General features: G+C 39.5%; 1 protein-coding gene across 1 annotated transcript in view; it reads right to left on the minus strand.

Annotated features, from left to right (window-relative positions):
• CDH20 (cadherin 20) overlaps positions 1-13,786 on the minus strand; it is a 180,879-nt gene that overhangs the window by 22,268 nt on the left and 144,825 nt on the right. The window contains exons 3-6 of the mRNA XM_069467931.1: positions 12,619-12,913; positions 11,938-12,057; positions 9,361-9,528; positions 5,198-5,385 (exon numbers count right to left, since the gene is read on the minus strand). Coding sequence (XP_069324032.1) covers positions 5,198-5,385; positions 9,361-9,528; positions 11,938-12,057; positions 12,619-12,913 — 771 coding nt within the window. The remainder of the gene's footprint in view (positions 1-5,197; positions 5,386-9,360; positions 9,529-11,937; positions 12,058-12,618; positions 12,914-13,786) is intronic.

Here is a 13,786-nt window from a genome sequence, read left to right on the forward strand (position 1 = left end):
TGAGGTATAATCAAGGTTCATTTTCCTTTTTGCATATGGCATCCAATTGTTCCAACACCATCTGTTGAAAGCACTAGAGTAAGTTTTTAATTATTGTTGACATTTCTTTTTAAATAAGTTACTTAATGACTTTTAAACTATTTAAGATTATTGTCTTCCTCACTTCCACCTTTAACATGGAAGGAAAACATTGCCCTAAATACTCTATGCTTTAAAGTGCCCACACTTGATATAGGGGCTTTTCCCCCTTGAATAGTTTGTGCTCTTACTATTTTAAACACCAAAGAATTGCTTATTTTTGTACTCATAATGGTAAATCAAAGATTAGTAATATCCAAGAACCCAAGTTCCAAATTCAAGAAATTTCCTAGAATTTGAGCACAAAAAAGTGAAAAGCCATTATATTCTTAAAAATTGAGTCAGGAAAGTCATGGCACAAAATAGTAATGCAGCTTTAAGTATTCATGAAGCAGAATGAAGTATTTTCTCCTCTGTTTTCATAGCACAGTATCATACTTCCCTTGTAGCTCTTATTTGGTATTACAAATATTTCTTTCTGTGTTGATCCTCTTCCCTAGACTGAAGGGCAAAGGCTATGACCTGGTCAGATTTTTATTCCCCAGTGCCCAGCAACACCTAAAACCCTAAAGGTAGAAAAAAAAATATTGTTACATTGAATAGCGTCAAATGTTTCTCAGTGTGAGTGTTAACATGTACTGGTTGAGTGGTAATGTATACAAATTTTATGTTATCATGTTTCAATAATTCTAAATGCATATTTTTTCATTTTGGAAATGGGGTTGCTTCTCGAATTGATGACACCTTACAATTGTGTAGGCTCAACAGGAGATGACTGATGTAGCTGTTACTGCCTGTGCAAGCCAGACCTGGTCAAGGCCGTCCATGTTGTTGTCATTGAGTTGCGTTCCTCACATTGTTGGTACTGCATGTGTTGAACTTTGCTGCCTTCTAGAATGTCTTCAAAAAGATTATATTATGGTTTGGCCTTGAAACAAAAGGTGTATAGGAAGAATGGCATGGAAACAACAGCAGAAAGTAAAGCTGACACTGGTGAATTAAGTTTATCTAACTGTGTCTATAGGAGCTCTTTAAATAACTATAAACCAGGAAATAAGAAAGCATTGTATCATTTCAGTTGGCAAGAATTTTTCTCAAGTGATGCATAAAATGATGAGATTTATAATTAATGGCATCTTAGATTTGATAAAATACAGAATTTTTGTTCTTTGTGACCTGGCTAAGAGGAGAATGGACTCTCAGCAATTGCTTCTTGTTGCTGGCAGATGGAAGACATGCTGAAGACTAGAAAATGGCACAACAGCATGCTCATTGAGAGTAAAGAACATTGTGAAAATTATATATTCCAAGATACATTTCAAGCATTTAAGTTAAGAGACTGAAAATCAATTGATTGATTACTTAAAAGCTAAAAAGACCCAAGATACTGAGTAGTAATCAGTGTGGTTTTATGAAGAGACCCAATTCTATCAATTCAACTTAATTTCTCTGTTTGAAAAAGTATGTGCTTTTTAGACAAATATTAATAATAGGCCTCAGGGAAATAAATCAAAAGCAGAACTTTTGTTTCAGTTTTATATGACATTGTTAATGACAAAGTGGGAAGATGAGAGTGGATCAGACATCTGAGTGAATATTGTTCCAAAGGCATAGATTGAGCAGTCAGTAGCCTCTAAAGTATTTATCATATGTGATTTGTCCATCTATCCAACTTATTGACTTCTTTCTTAATTCTATTTTCTGGCAGCTCATAAGTTCAGAAGAGAAATAAAAATTACCTTGGCAAAACTCATATATGTTTTGATTAAACATGCATATAGTTTTAGTAATGACAATAAAAGACAGTGTTCTGTCTTATGAGGTTTCATCTTTTGTCCAGGTAAAGGAGCTGGAGAAAAGACATCTCGAGATTTCTTTCAGGTACAGAATCGTAATAGCTAACAAGTTTTTTAAAACAAATGGCTTACAATAAGGTCTAAACTATACTGCGATAATTTGACACAAATTATTATTAATATTATATAAATATATTTATATTATCAATATTATTCTGAATATCCAATATATTAAGATACAAAATAAAATTTCAGTATTGAGTATCCCAAAAGCTCTTTTTCTGGTTGCTTAATTTTTTGACTAGAACTTTTGTAATAAAGAAACAATTATTATCCAAAACTTTGAGCTTTTATGTTATTTACAGTTATTAGTTGTGGTTTGCAATGTATTATTTTTTACTTGAGGCGTGCCACATGGTAGGGACATGTGCCTATGTGCCACACCAAATAGGTATTGCTATTTTTAGTCACTTTTTTTTTTGAGACAGAGTCTCACTTTGTTGCCCAGGCTAGAGTGAGTGCCGTGGCATCAGCCTAGCTCACAGCAACCTCAAACTCCTGGGCTCAAGCGATCCTCCTGCCTCAACCTCCCGAGTAGCTGGGACTACAGGCATGCGCCACTATGCCCGGCTAATTTTTCTATATATATTTTTTTAGTTGTCCATATAATTTCTTTCTATTTTTTAGTAGAGACGGGGTCTCGCTCTTGCTCAGGCTGGTCTCGAACTCCTGACCTTGAGCGATCCGCCCGCCTCGGCCTCCCAGAGTGCTAGGATTACAGGCGTGAGCCACCGCGCCCGGCCTTTAGTCACTTTTTATAATTCTGGTATGTGTTATTCTCAAAGAATGAGAATAAAATAAGAAATTACAGTATTTTAATCACATCCAGATTTATTTGATGATTTAGAAGTTAATTCTCAGCATTTTGTACTGTTTTGAGGTCATTATGTGGTAGTTATAAAGATCTCTGGTTTGTGGAATTCTGGATATATCTATTGATTGTACCTTAAATAAATACAGAACAAGCATGTGAACTCATCCCTTCTTCCCTTTTAAAGCAGTGTTAATTCAGTTCTGTGAAACATCATAAAGTTACAAATGCACATTAACTTGTGCCACATTTTAAGTTAAGACTTTGTTGCTTTTGCCAAGGTCATCGATGACCTCCATGTTCCTAAAGTCTGTGGTTAATTTCAATGCTCTTATTTCACCTGCAGCAGTGTTTGTCACAGGTGATCGCTCCTTTCCCTGGGACACACTTTCTTCATGTCTTCAGGACACTTCAGGACACATACTCCCCAGAGCTCCCTCCTGCCTCCCTGGTCTCGCCTCGGTCTCCTTGCTTGTCCTGACCCTGTCGGGACCTCTTCATGTTGGGGTGCCTCCGGGCTCATTCCACTGTCCTCTTTCTGTCTATACTAAGTCCCTTGGAATCTCATTCTGTTTTATTTGCTTTAAATGGCATCCCCAGATTTATGTTTCCAGCCCAGAACTCTTCTCGCAACTCCCAATTCTTACAAACTAAGCCACTCCACCTGTCTACTTGGGTGTCCAATGGGCACTGTAAGTGTGACCTGTCCAGGACTGAATCCCAGTACTTGCCTCCCCCTGCCACCTGCTCTACTTACAAACCTCCCCGTCTCAGTGAATGGCAACTCCATTCTTATTGCTCAGTTGACTCTTCTCTTTCTTTCATATCCTCATCCAATTTTTTAGGAAATCCTGTTGGCTCTACTATCAAAATACATACAAATTCTGACAACTTCTCACCACCTCCATTCCCACTACCCTGGGCTAAGCCACCATCATATCTTACCTGGATTATTGCAGTGGGTTCTCAATAGGTTTTCCTGTTTCCGTCCTTGCTGCTTTATTTTTTTTCCCAACACAGCCTACAGAGTAACTATTTGATAATGAAAGACTAGTCATGTTACACATCTGTTAAAATCCTCCAGTCATTCCCCACTTAGAGTAAAAACCAAAGTCCTTATAGTCACCCTATGTATATGGTCCTATGCAATCTGGCCCCTTTGTTACATTTCTGACCTCATCTCCTAAGAGTCTCCTGCTCTGCTAAGCCTTATAAACTCCTTTGCTGTTCTTGAAATACAGCATAGTCCCACCTCAGGGCCTTTGCACTAGCTGTCTTTTGCTTGGAACACATTCCTCAATAGCTGCATGCTCATTATCTTCTCTCCAGAGCTGCCATATACACTTCTTACCAAATTTCATTTATAGGGCACCTGTAATGTGTACTTTTAACTTGCCCGAACGTCTGCTGTCTCTGCTTACTTTAAGTCTTTGCATAAATGTCCCTTCTCTGTGAGGCCAATCCCAACAACCAAATTTAAATTTGAAGTCATGTTGGCTCTCCTGATCTCACTGATTTTGTTCTGTTTTGTCTGTCTACCACAGCAGTTATCACCGTCTAATGTAATACTTCACTGTCTTAATTTGCTGTTTTCAGTCCCCTTACTAGAATGTAAGATCCAAGAGGGCAGGAATTTGGGGTTGTTTTAGTTGCTCTCTATATTAAATGCCTAAAACAGTACTTGGCACACAGTTGACACTCAATAAATATTTGCTGAATAAATAATTTAAGATATATTGTGTTTTAAAATATATTCAAAATAGAGAAGGAAGATTATATCAACAAGTTTTAAAATTAATGGGTTTCATTACATATATATTTACTAGGATATTAAAGCTTGCATTTTTAAAAAGTTTTATCTTGCAGCTGAGTATATCCACATGTGCCTTCTGTCACAGAAAGAATCGATAGCTTACATTCAGAAAACTTGGAACCTTATCAAAAACACAGGGAGTTTCAAGTGATATAACAATCATTATGCAACTATGTTTGATAGAGCCCTTTCAAGTTGAATTAGCATTTATGATCTGTGAGAAGCAATTAAAAAAATCCCTGCATGTTATTTATTGATTCATAAAATAATATTATGGCTTGCTTTATTGTTATTTATGGTACATTATGATCAAATGTGTGTATTCAAGTACAAATATTGATCAAGTCATTAACATCATTAGAGAATTAAGCTGTAACAGTTTTTTAAGTAGCTAAGTAGTAGAAATTATATATTTTTATTATTAATATGACCTGGTGCCTTTTTGTAAAATGATGGCACAACCAGTATTTGCATGTAAGCACAAGGAGTAAGAGGGCTTTTAAAAAAAAAAAAAAATAGGAAAGAGCTTTTATCACGTGGATTTGAAGGAATTCATAGCAGTAGGACAACAGTCCTTACCAGCATTTCATATGCATTCAGACACCCATGAAAGTAATTTGGAAAAAGAAGTTGGATTACCTTCTTTACAGTTATGATGCCGACTTGGAAGTTGGGATCTGTGCTGATGTCAAAGGCATCTGCACCGTCTCCATCCACAATAGTGTATTTCATCTCTGCATTGATTCCTTCATCCAAGTCCTTGGCAAATACTCTCCCCACAGTGGAGCTAACTGGAGCTGATTCCAACACACTCATCTGATAATGTTCTATAAAAAAAGCAAGAACATACACATTCTTGATAATCTGTCACTATAAAAAAAAACCTCGGTATTATTACATCATATCAGGCATGTTGTGCAAAGCATCTGTTTCTTGGTTCAAAAATTAAAACTAGAGTTTTAGAGATGAAAATTGAGGTCCAGAGAGGCTGAGCCAGTGGTCATATCGGTCATAGCCTGTCCCGGATGTTCAATGAGGAAAAGTCAAAATAGCTTGACCATAATTCTAACAACAGGACAGGATGAAAGCGAAGCTATTTCTCATCCTAGTGAATGTACCTTCAGAGTGCTAGGAAGTACCTTGCTTTTCAGTCTTTCAGTACTTCCTACAGAATTGAAATATTTCCCCCAAATGGAAATTCCTTGTGAGAAAGACAGAAAAAACAGTGTGGTCACAAAGTACCTATTTATTCTGTTTACATTTCAAACGCCCACTTTCCTTTCATGGCCTGGCCAGTGTGCTGAGTGCCTATCTCTATGACCACCTGCTCAGAGGACAGAGACCAGTGGTCTACAAAGGAGGAAAAGCCACGGAGAGGAAGCTCCACCAGCTCCGTGTGTTGTCCCTCAGTGTGTCCTTGGGCCTGAGAGTGCCCACTGGCTGCCTCTTCATGGACAGACCCCTGAGGCTTCTTGTTCTCTTGTTCCAGCATAAAATACCAAAAAAGTTCTCAAGTGTAAGAAGCTCAGAGTTGGTAAAGTTCTCCTTTTTGACTTGATATCCTGAATTTACAATTAAATTTAGTTCATTTTCATCTCCATGAAGTTATATCTTTGCCAATTTACCTTTTCTGGGGCTTAACTTTTTGACATTCTTTGTTATTTCATCAATCATAACGTGACTGACGAAATCACAAAGAAAAATCATGCAATCTCCTTTTCAATATGTACAAGGTCTCTTTTACTTTAATATACTTTGTAAACTATGGGAAAGCTTGGGGTGTGAGAGCTCGAGTTTCACAAAGATTCAGGGAGGGGTGACGGCACCCAGCCAGCTCACAGCACCCTACCTTGCCCAGGAGATGAAATGATGCCCACGCTTTACAAATCCTAGCTGGGAAATCTTTAATGTCTGTGCTAAGTTGGCAGGCAGTTGGATTTCATGATCTCTTCCCATTCACTCCCCAAGTTGTTGATAGATTACACTTTGCTATCGCAGAACTTTTGGGAAAAACAAACACGCATCTGCCTACAATTTTCCCCACCCAGGAAAGCTATGTTATGTGTTTAAACATACACATACAATTTCTACTTGTGATGCATTGTATTAGAAATAAATAGCTTGAGATCTTGATATTCCATTATATTTCATTCAATTAAAGATGTCTGAAGTAACGTAAGATAGTAGGTGTGTCATTTTGTCAACATCTCATAGTCAGTTATGGTCATATTTGTGAAAAAGAAGCAAAATGGAATTCCTAAAATGAGGAATCAGATGATTAATAAGGCAGAAAAGTATATCCAAGATAGGTTTAGGGAATTCTGAGATCATTTAAACTTAGTTTTAGCCAGTAGGTGGGGAAATATTAATGGCAAGATAAAGCAAATTTTTTAAAGCCCAAAAATAATGACCATTTTAGAGGAAGCAGAGATGGCATGTAAAGAATGCTTAGAGACACAGAGATTTAAATTACTTTATACATTTACATTTTGTCTTCCATGAAACATAATCTGTTCTTTCACTCTATCCTAGATTCTCCATTATTACCATATTTTGAAAAAACAGCAGCTCAAAACATATGCTTTGGAATGGTGTTAAGATGTTGGTTTGGGGGGCAAGATGAAACCCCCAGTTATCCTTGTATTGTGTTCTGCTGTTGTGAAGCTGCCATGTTTGGGGTGACATGACTCCCCTGTAACATGTACAAATCCCTGTACTTACGAGCTATGGAATAACTTGGTTCTCCTGCCCCTTCTGCCTCTACCAGAGATACCTGTCTAGTGTCAAATTTAAAAAGCCAAATAGTTCAAGGATGTTCAAGAATCGGTACCCTACAGTGTGTGCAGTGTAAATAATTTGTGAAATAATAAAGATGGAACCCACAGGATCAGCAAAGCAACAAAAGGTCTATGCATGTGGCATTTCACAAACCACATGGCGCTCTTGTGGTCTGTACTGTAGGACCAATGTGACCAGTCAACTCAGTAACCTACTTGCTTGCTCTCTTTGTGAAATGCTTGTCTACTATCCTGCCTTTTTCTACCATGAATGCTCATGGGGACTTTGCGAATACCAGTTGCATGTAAATATTTGAGCTCTCTTTCTGTATTTACATCCATACAATGGAACATTGACTCGGTCTGGCCAATTTAAAAGGCAGCTGAAGTCTAGCTAGTATGGCATGATTCTTTCTGTTTTGAGTTTGTTTGTTTGTTTGTTTTTAACCCCATTTCCCCGGTTAAATCTTTCACCTGGAATTGTGTCTCCTGTTCTCATTTCTCCAGCGACTCCCTTCAGGCGTCTGCTTCTCAAACGCACATCTCCATTCCCGGGCTCCGTTCCATAGTCAAAGCTCTATATTTCCACCTTCCTTAAGGATATTCAACCTGATTGTCCTGTTGTCACTTCATATTCAAATCTGAATTTGTGTCCCTCCTTCGCTGCCACTAGTCATTATGTATCCTCTGTTTCTATTAGTAGCACAATCCTTCTCCCTGTCACTCAGACTTAAAATATCATCATCATCTTTGACTCCACCCCCTGCCTCAGTTCCCTTGGCAAAGAAATCAAGACGAAGAAGTCCACGTCTCGTCCCACTGCACTCCTGCCGTGTTTCCTTAAGGCCTTATGGGTTCCAATCTGGACCACTCTAAACGCCTCCTAACATATTCCCTGCTTCTGGTCACTGCCCTGGCCAGCCCATCCTGTACGTGGCTACCAGATTAGCCTTTCTGTATGTCTCTCTCTTGCTCAAAAACTTTTCTCTGGTTTCAGTAGAAATATAGCACATTTGCAAGAGCAGGTCTTGATTTTAGGGTCTTTGAACATGAAATGACATCAGCAACTTTTTTCTAGGCCTTTATATATTTATATTTTTCTTACATGCAGGCTCATACTCAAATGAACTCTAGGAGAGCAGAGATTCTGTTTGTTTTAAGCACTGCTATGTGTCCCATACCCTAGAATGGTGCCTGGAACAAATATTTTTGAATGAATGAATGAATAGCTTCCCCCTTCTGCAATGTTTTCCTTTCTGCTTGCCTAAATCCTTTATATTCCTCAACCTCCTGTTGAATCCTCATCCTTCTGTGAGCCTTCATTGTCTTGGCTTATTGTAAAACCCTCATTTTGTGCTATCCAAGTAGCACACCAGTGCTGTTTATTGGTTAACTTTTCCTGTGTATAAAAGGTATTCTCAACAAGTGGATTTTAAGCTTTACAGGGGCAGGGGCTGTGTTTCAAGCATCTTGTGCCCCTCGTGTTCAGAGCCCTCACAAAGCAAGTGTTCGTGCCTCTTGTGAACTGATTGGTTAAGATGTTCAGATGGGTGGGTGTTCTGTCGACAGCTTTGGCGTGGTTTCAGTGTATGCGTTCTCAACAGGGCAATGTCATCCCCTGGGGAGGGGGGCAAAAATAAATTGGTTGAGGGGGAGCATGAAAAATAGCTATTACAACAGTTTGTGGCCCACCAAAGTTCAACTCTACCCAGCAAATATTATTCCTTAGGATTTAATATTATGTGGGGTGGGTGGGTATAGCAATCAGGAAAAAAAGTCTAATAAGGCTTCATAGGGAGGAGATAATGAAAAAAAGTTTGAGAAATACCCAAACGTTAGTACTATGGGAAGCTGGGATCCAGAAGAGAAACGGTTGCGTGATGTGAGAATTGCATGATGAATGTAGGAAAGGAATCCATGAATAATCAAATTTAACAAGGATGCTCAGACTGGCCTTTCTCCAGCACCTCTGTAGCAGGTGTGTCTCTCTGGCCTGAGCTCTGCTTGCCTTGGTTGGGTACTCACTCTGGGGAAAGCGGGGTGGGTTATCGTTGACATCCGAGAGGGTGATGTTGACCGTTGTGGTCCCAGCTAATCCTCCAAGCTGCCCTCCCATGTCCTTGGCTTGGATAATCACTTCGTAGTATTCTTTGGCTTCTCTGTCCATGTTCATGAGCGCTGTCCTAATTACACCTGCAGGATAGAAATGACTTTGTTTTTAAAAACAAAACCACAGATCTAGTTTTTAAAAGATCGGTTTCTGTGCACTGTTAATGTCTAGAGTTGAGATGCAAGTCACCATGTTTTATTAAATGTTAGGTAAAAATCCCAGCTTCAGAAAAGTGCTGTGCTGAAACCAAAACTTTGCCCGTTTCCTGTGGCAACGTTACTGAAAGCAGACAGGAGGTGGCAGCAATGGTTCTCTTACAGACCTGGGCAACTGCAGTGTAAGGCGAGTTCAGACCGCTCTGTTCCACCAAAGAAAACTGGGGCTTTGGGTCCAGAAAACAAAACCTCATATGTCTACAAATCCGTGAATTTAGATAATTCTTCTTCAGCTCTTCAGCCCCTAGAGCCCTTGAAGCGTGAATGACTCTTTTTTTAGGTAACTCACTCCTTTTCTGCTTTGTCTGGCCTCCCCACTGCCTGTGAGCAGGGTCGGAATTCTGATTGGATTTTCCTTTTGTTATACATTCATTCTGTTTTGTTGTGTTCTGTTTACCTCTGTGCTTTACTGAATTCCAAGAGCTAGGACATAAAAGATGCTCTGCGAGTTGTTTATTTTTATCATGCATAATAAATGAACTTCCCCAGACAGTGGGTAGCAGCATCGCAGTGTGATGATACGATTTCACTTAAGAAGAGGGGTCTAAACCACACTCCATTGAAATGTGTTGTGTTCCTGCAAAGGATGTGCAGTAATGTTTTATCTCCCTTTTAACCCTTCAACTTAGAAAAGTTGACTTCTATACACTCCAGGCAAAGATTAAAGGCTTACTTACTACAGGTTTACAACGTGACCATTGGCTAAACAGACCTTTTACATGGAAAGGGAAGGGACTAGGGACAACAATCTGTCCACAGTTTACTCCCATAATGTATATATTGCATTATAGTAATAACATTCTAAAGTGAAATATGCAGCATTTTCCTTTTTTACATGCCCCCATGGGCACAGCCATAACTATCTTTTCATGTATTTTTGACCTTAACACTACAGATGCCCCCTGGGAACTGTCAAAATCATGTAAGATTCTTCTTAGGATACAAAGGACACATTACCCTCTTCCTGCCTGTATTTTTCTTCCGTTTGGGGACCCCTTCATTGTCCCTGCCCCCATTAGGAGAATTGTTAAAGTTACTGTTTTATAGAAGTCCCTAACTGCAATCTTTTTTCTTTCCTCCTACTAATGTACACTCTCTCACTTACTACTTTTATGCTACAATTCTGAACGTCTCGTTCCCCTTATAACTTGGGGAAAAAAATCCTATCAGGTTGCTAATAATAGAAATGTGTTTTTTCCCTTTCAGATAAAGAGGTGACTTTTGAGTGTTCACCGTTAGCTTTACTCTGAGGGTGTATATGTTTTATTATTCAAGTTCCTTGTTAATTGCTCTTAGGTCCTCTGTTTTCGCGTATATAAAATGGGAGTAATAATACTTCCTATGTATTTTGCTAGTTCATATTAGGGGGCTAAAATATGGTAATGTTTCTGAAAGGATTTAACAAAGGGGAAAGCCCGGCACAAGTGCAAGATAACAATGATATTATAATTACTCTGCCAAACTCAAGCAGTATTAAAGGGAATCATCATAGATTAAAACATAAATTCTGTAGTCAAAGTTCTTGGGTAAAATGGAAACAAAAAACAAACACAGACAAAACCCCCAAACTTCTCTTAGATAGTCCTTTTCTGCCACAGTGCTCCTTGCCCATTCACTTCTCCCTGCTGTCTTCCCTGTTGGAACTTCCCAGTCAGGACCTGCCTTTTTGGGGGCCACATCCCATGTGCTGGTTCCCCCCTCATCAAGGCCTGTTTGCCCCAGTAACCATTCATTCCGGCCTTGTTCTCTGCTTAGTGCAGAGCGGTTCATGGAAAGAACAGCTGACCACACGTCAAGGGACCTGTCCCCACTAGACGAACTTTGTTAGCTCTCAGTTTCCGGGCTTCCTTATCTGTTAGGCGAGTGGTGGTGGACTGGATGATCCTCCTGAGGCTCTTTCTAGTTTCACAATCAATGATTCTAGTTCTCTAGGGAGCCCAGGTGAATGTGTCAGCCCTCTCAGGTCATCCTGGAGTTATAAAAGACCTTAGCCCCTGGGAATAAATATAACCACAGGAAGGCTAGTGAGGGGCTATTTTCTGTGTAGGCCCTTGGCCACTGCAGTCAAACACCACACACTGTCTGGGATTAGTGCTGCTCTTACCCACCAGGGTGGTGCTAGTTCACTCTCTTAATCCTAAAGCTCATAATAATCTTCTCCGGTTAATACACTCCCTGGAGAGTCCTTGTAAAGGAGAGTTGGGCCTATCATAGCAGCAGCTATAAATTGTTAGGGAATAAAGCAAACACCCCTGACTCGACCCTTGCTTCAGATACCTGTTTTGGAGTCCACAGAAAAGTATGGCTGGCCCTGGAGAATGCTGTACACAACCCGAGCGCTGTTGCCGTAGGTTGGGTCGTCAGCATCTGTGGCTGTCACCTGGATCACAGAGGTACCTGAGGAAGAGAAGTGGTAGAAACCTGTTCAGGTCCAATGGCTAAAGTCTGGACGCAGTCCTGAATGGTCAATCTTAGAGCATTTGCAAATGTTATGTTTATTTCACTGGGAGAGTCCCCTTTCTAGGACAAGCTTCCATAACTTGTCCTAGAACTTGTTGTACCTATTTAGTGGGGACAAGAGTGATTTGAGTTTTAAATTCTTTATAATAAGTAAGGACAGCACAGCCTTTGGGCTCATCATTGCTCTTTGAGTAGTACTAAAATACTTCTCTCTTATGAATCAAGTATTCCATCTATCTACTTTTCTATCTAATCTTTTGTTTTTAAAGAATCAGAGCTGAAAAATAGTAATAGCCTTATTATTATGTATTATGGCTGATTCCAATGCCTAAGCAGCTTCCTGCCATTTTGGTTCAGTTTTATAATTTGTGAGCTGTTCCTCACATACTCTCCTTTCTCCTTCTCTCTCTCTCTCTCTCTCTCTCTGTGTGTGTGTGTGTGTGTGTGTCTTCTGTAGAGCAACTGCTGTCTGTGAAAATTAGTGAATCACCACCTTACCCACTGGTGACATTTCTGGCACAGTGGCAACGTAAGGTCCGTCCAGGAACTTGGGCTCATTGTCATTGATGTCTTGGATTTTGATGATGAATTCTGACTCTGGCTCCATCGGCCTGCCTGTTCTCCTATCGAGGGCTTGAGCCCTTAAAGTATACTGGGCTCTTTCCTCTCGATCGAGCCTCTGAATGGCATGGATGTCTCCAGTGGTGTCGTCGATGGTAAACACGATGCCTGCGCCTTCTCCTGAGAGGATGTATTTGATGGATCCATCTCCCCTGTCCATATCCGAATGAAGCTGGGGAGGAAAAAGCACCAGATTCTCATTATGGATACAAACGGGAATTGGAAATAAATTGATTTGCAATTTGGTACAAACTTATGACCTCCCTTCACGTAGGAAGATTTTTTTTCCACTCACATGTTTAAGAAGCCTGTCTACAAAGAACTACTATGCACTGCACGTGCTTGTATCAAGGAACAAATATAGGTTGATGAATAAGTAAAGTTTTTCCACATCACATTCAGTATCCTCTACTCACTGTTGCAGTTTACAGTTCCTCTCCCTGAGAAGTATAGAAAACAGGAGCTCTGGAAAGTATCATTCCCCAAAGTGAGAATAGGAGCAAGTCTAATAAGAAGGAACCCTGTCTTTCCATTTAAGAAAAAAATAAAATGGCAAGCCTAAACATCTTTAAAAATTGCTACAAATTAATTTTTGAAGTATCAAAAATTTTTATGATGATTCAAGTTGGCTGAAAAGCTGATTAAGTGATTCATAACTAGGTGAAGGCCACTGGAGTGGGAATACTAGTGACCTCCACGGATCCTTGTAACTCTGCGATTCTGTGATCGCAGTTCTGAGGTTTCATTCGGTGGGACTATGCTTCCTTATGTTTTAGGTGTCAAGTGGAATTTAACTGCTGGTTATTATTCTTTATATCAATGTGTCTCTCCTCTTGGTGGGACCAGTTCTAGGTCCATAATTGAGTCACTTTAATCTATATGTGGATGGTTGAGTTAGGGACATGCATTTATCTGCCCACCCAACTATATTCCTTCCCAGATTACTTAATAATAACTCTCAGAAGGAGTCCAGGAGTACTATTTATCTCAGGCCTAGATATTTCTGTATCTGTAATACCTAACTGTAGATATAATGTGTATGGGT

This window comes from Eulemur rufifrons, chromosome 5, assembly GCF_041146395.1.
Source record: "Eulemur rufifrons isolate Redbay chromosome 5, OSU_ERuf_1, whole genome shotgun sequence".
Taxonomy (NCBI): Eukaryota; Metazoa; Chordata; class Mammalia; order Primates; family Lemuridae; genus Eulemur; species Eulemur rufifrons.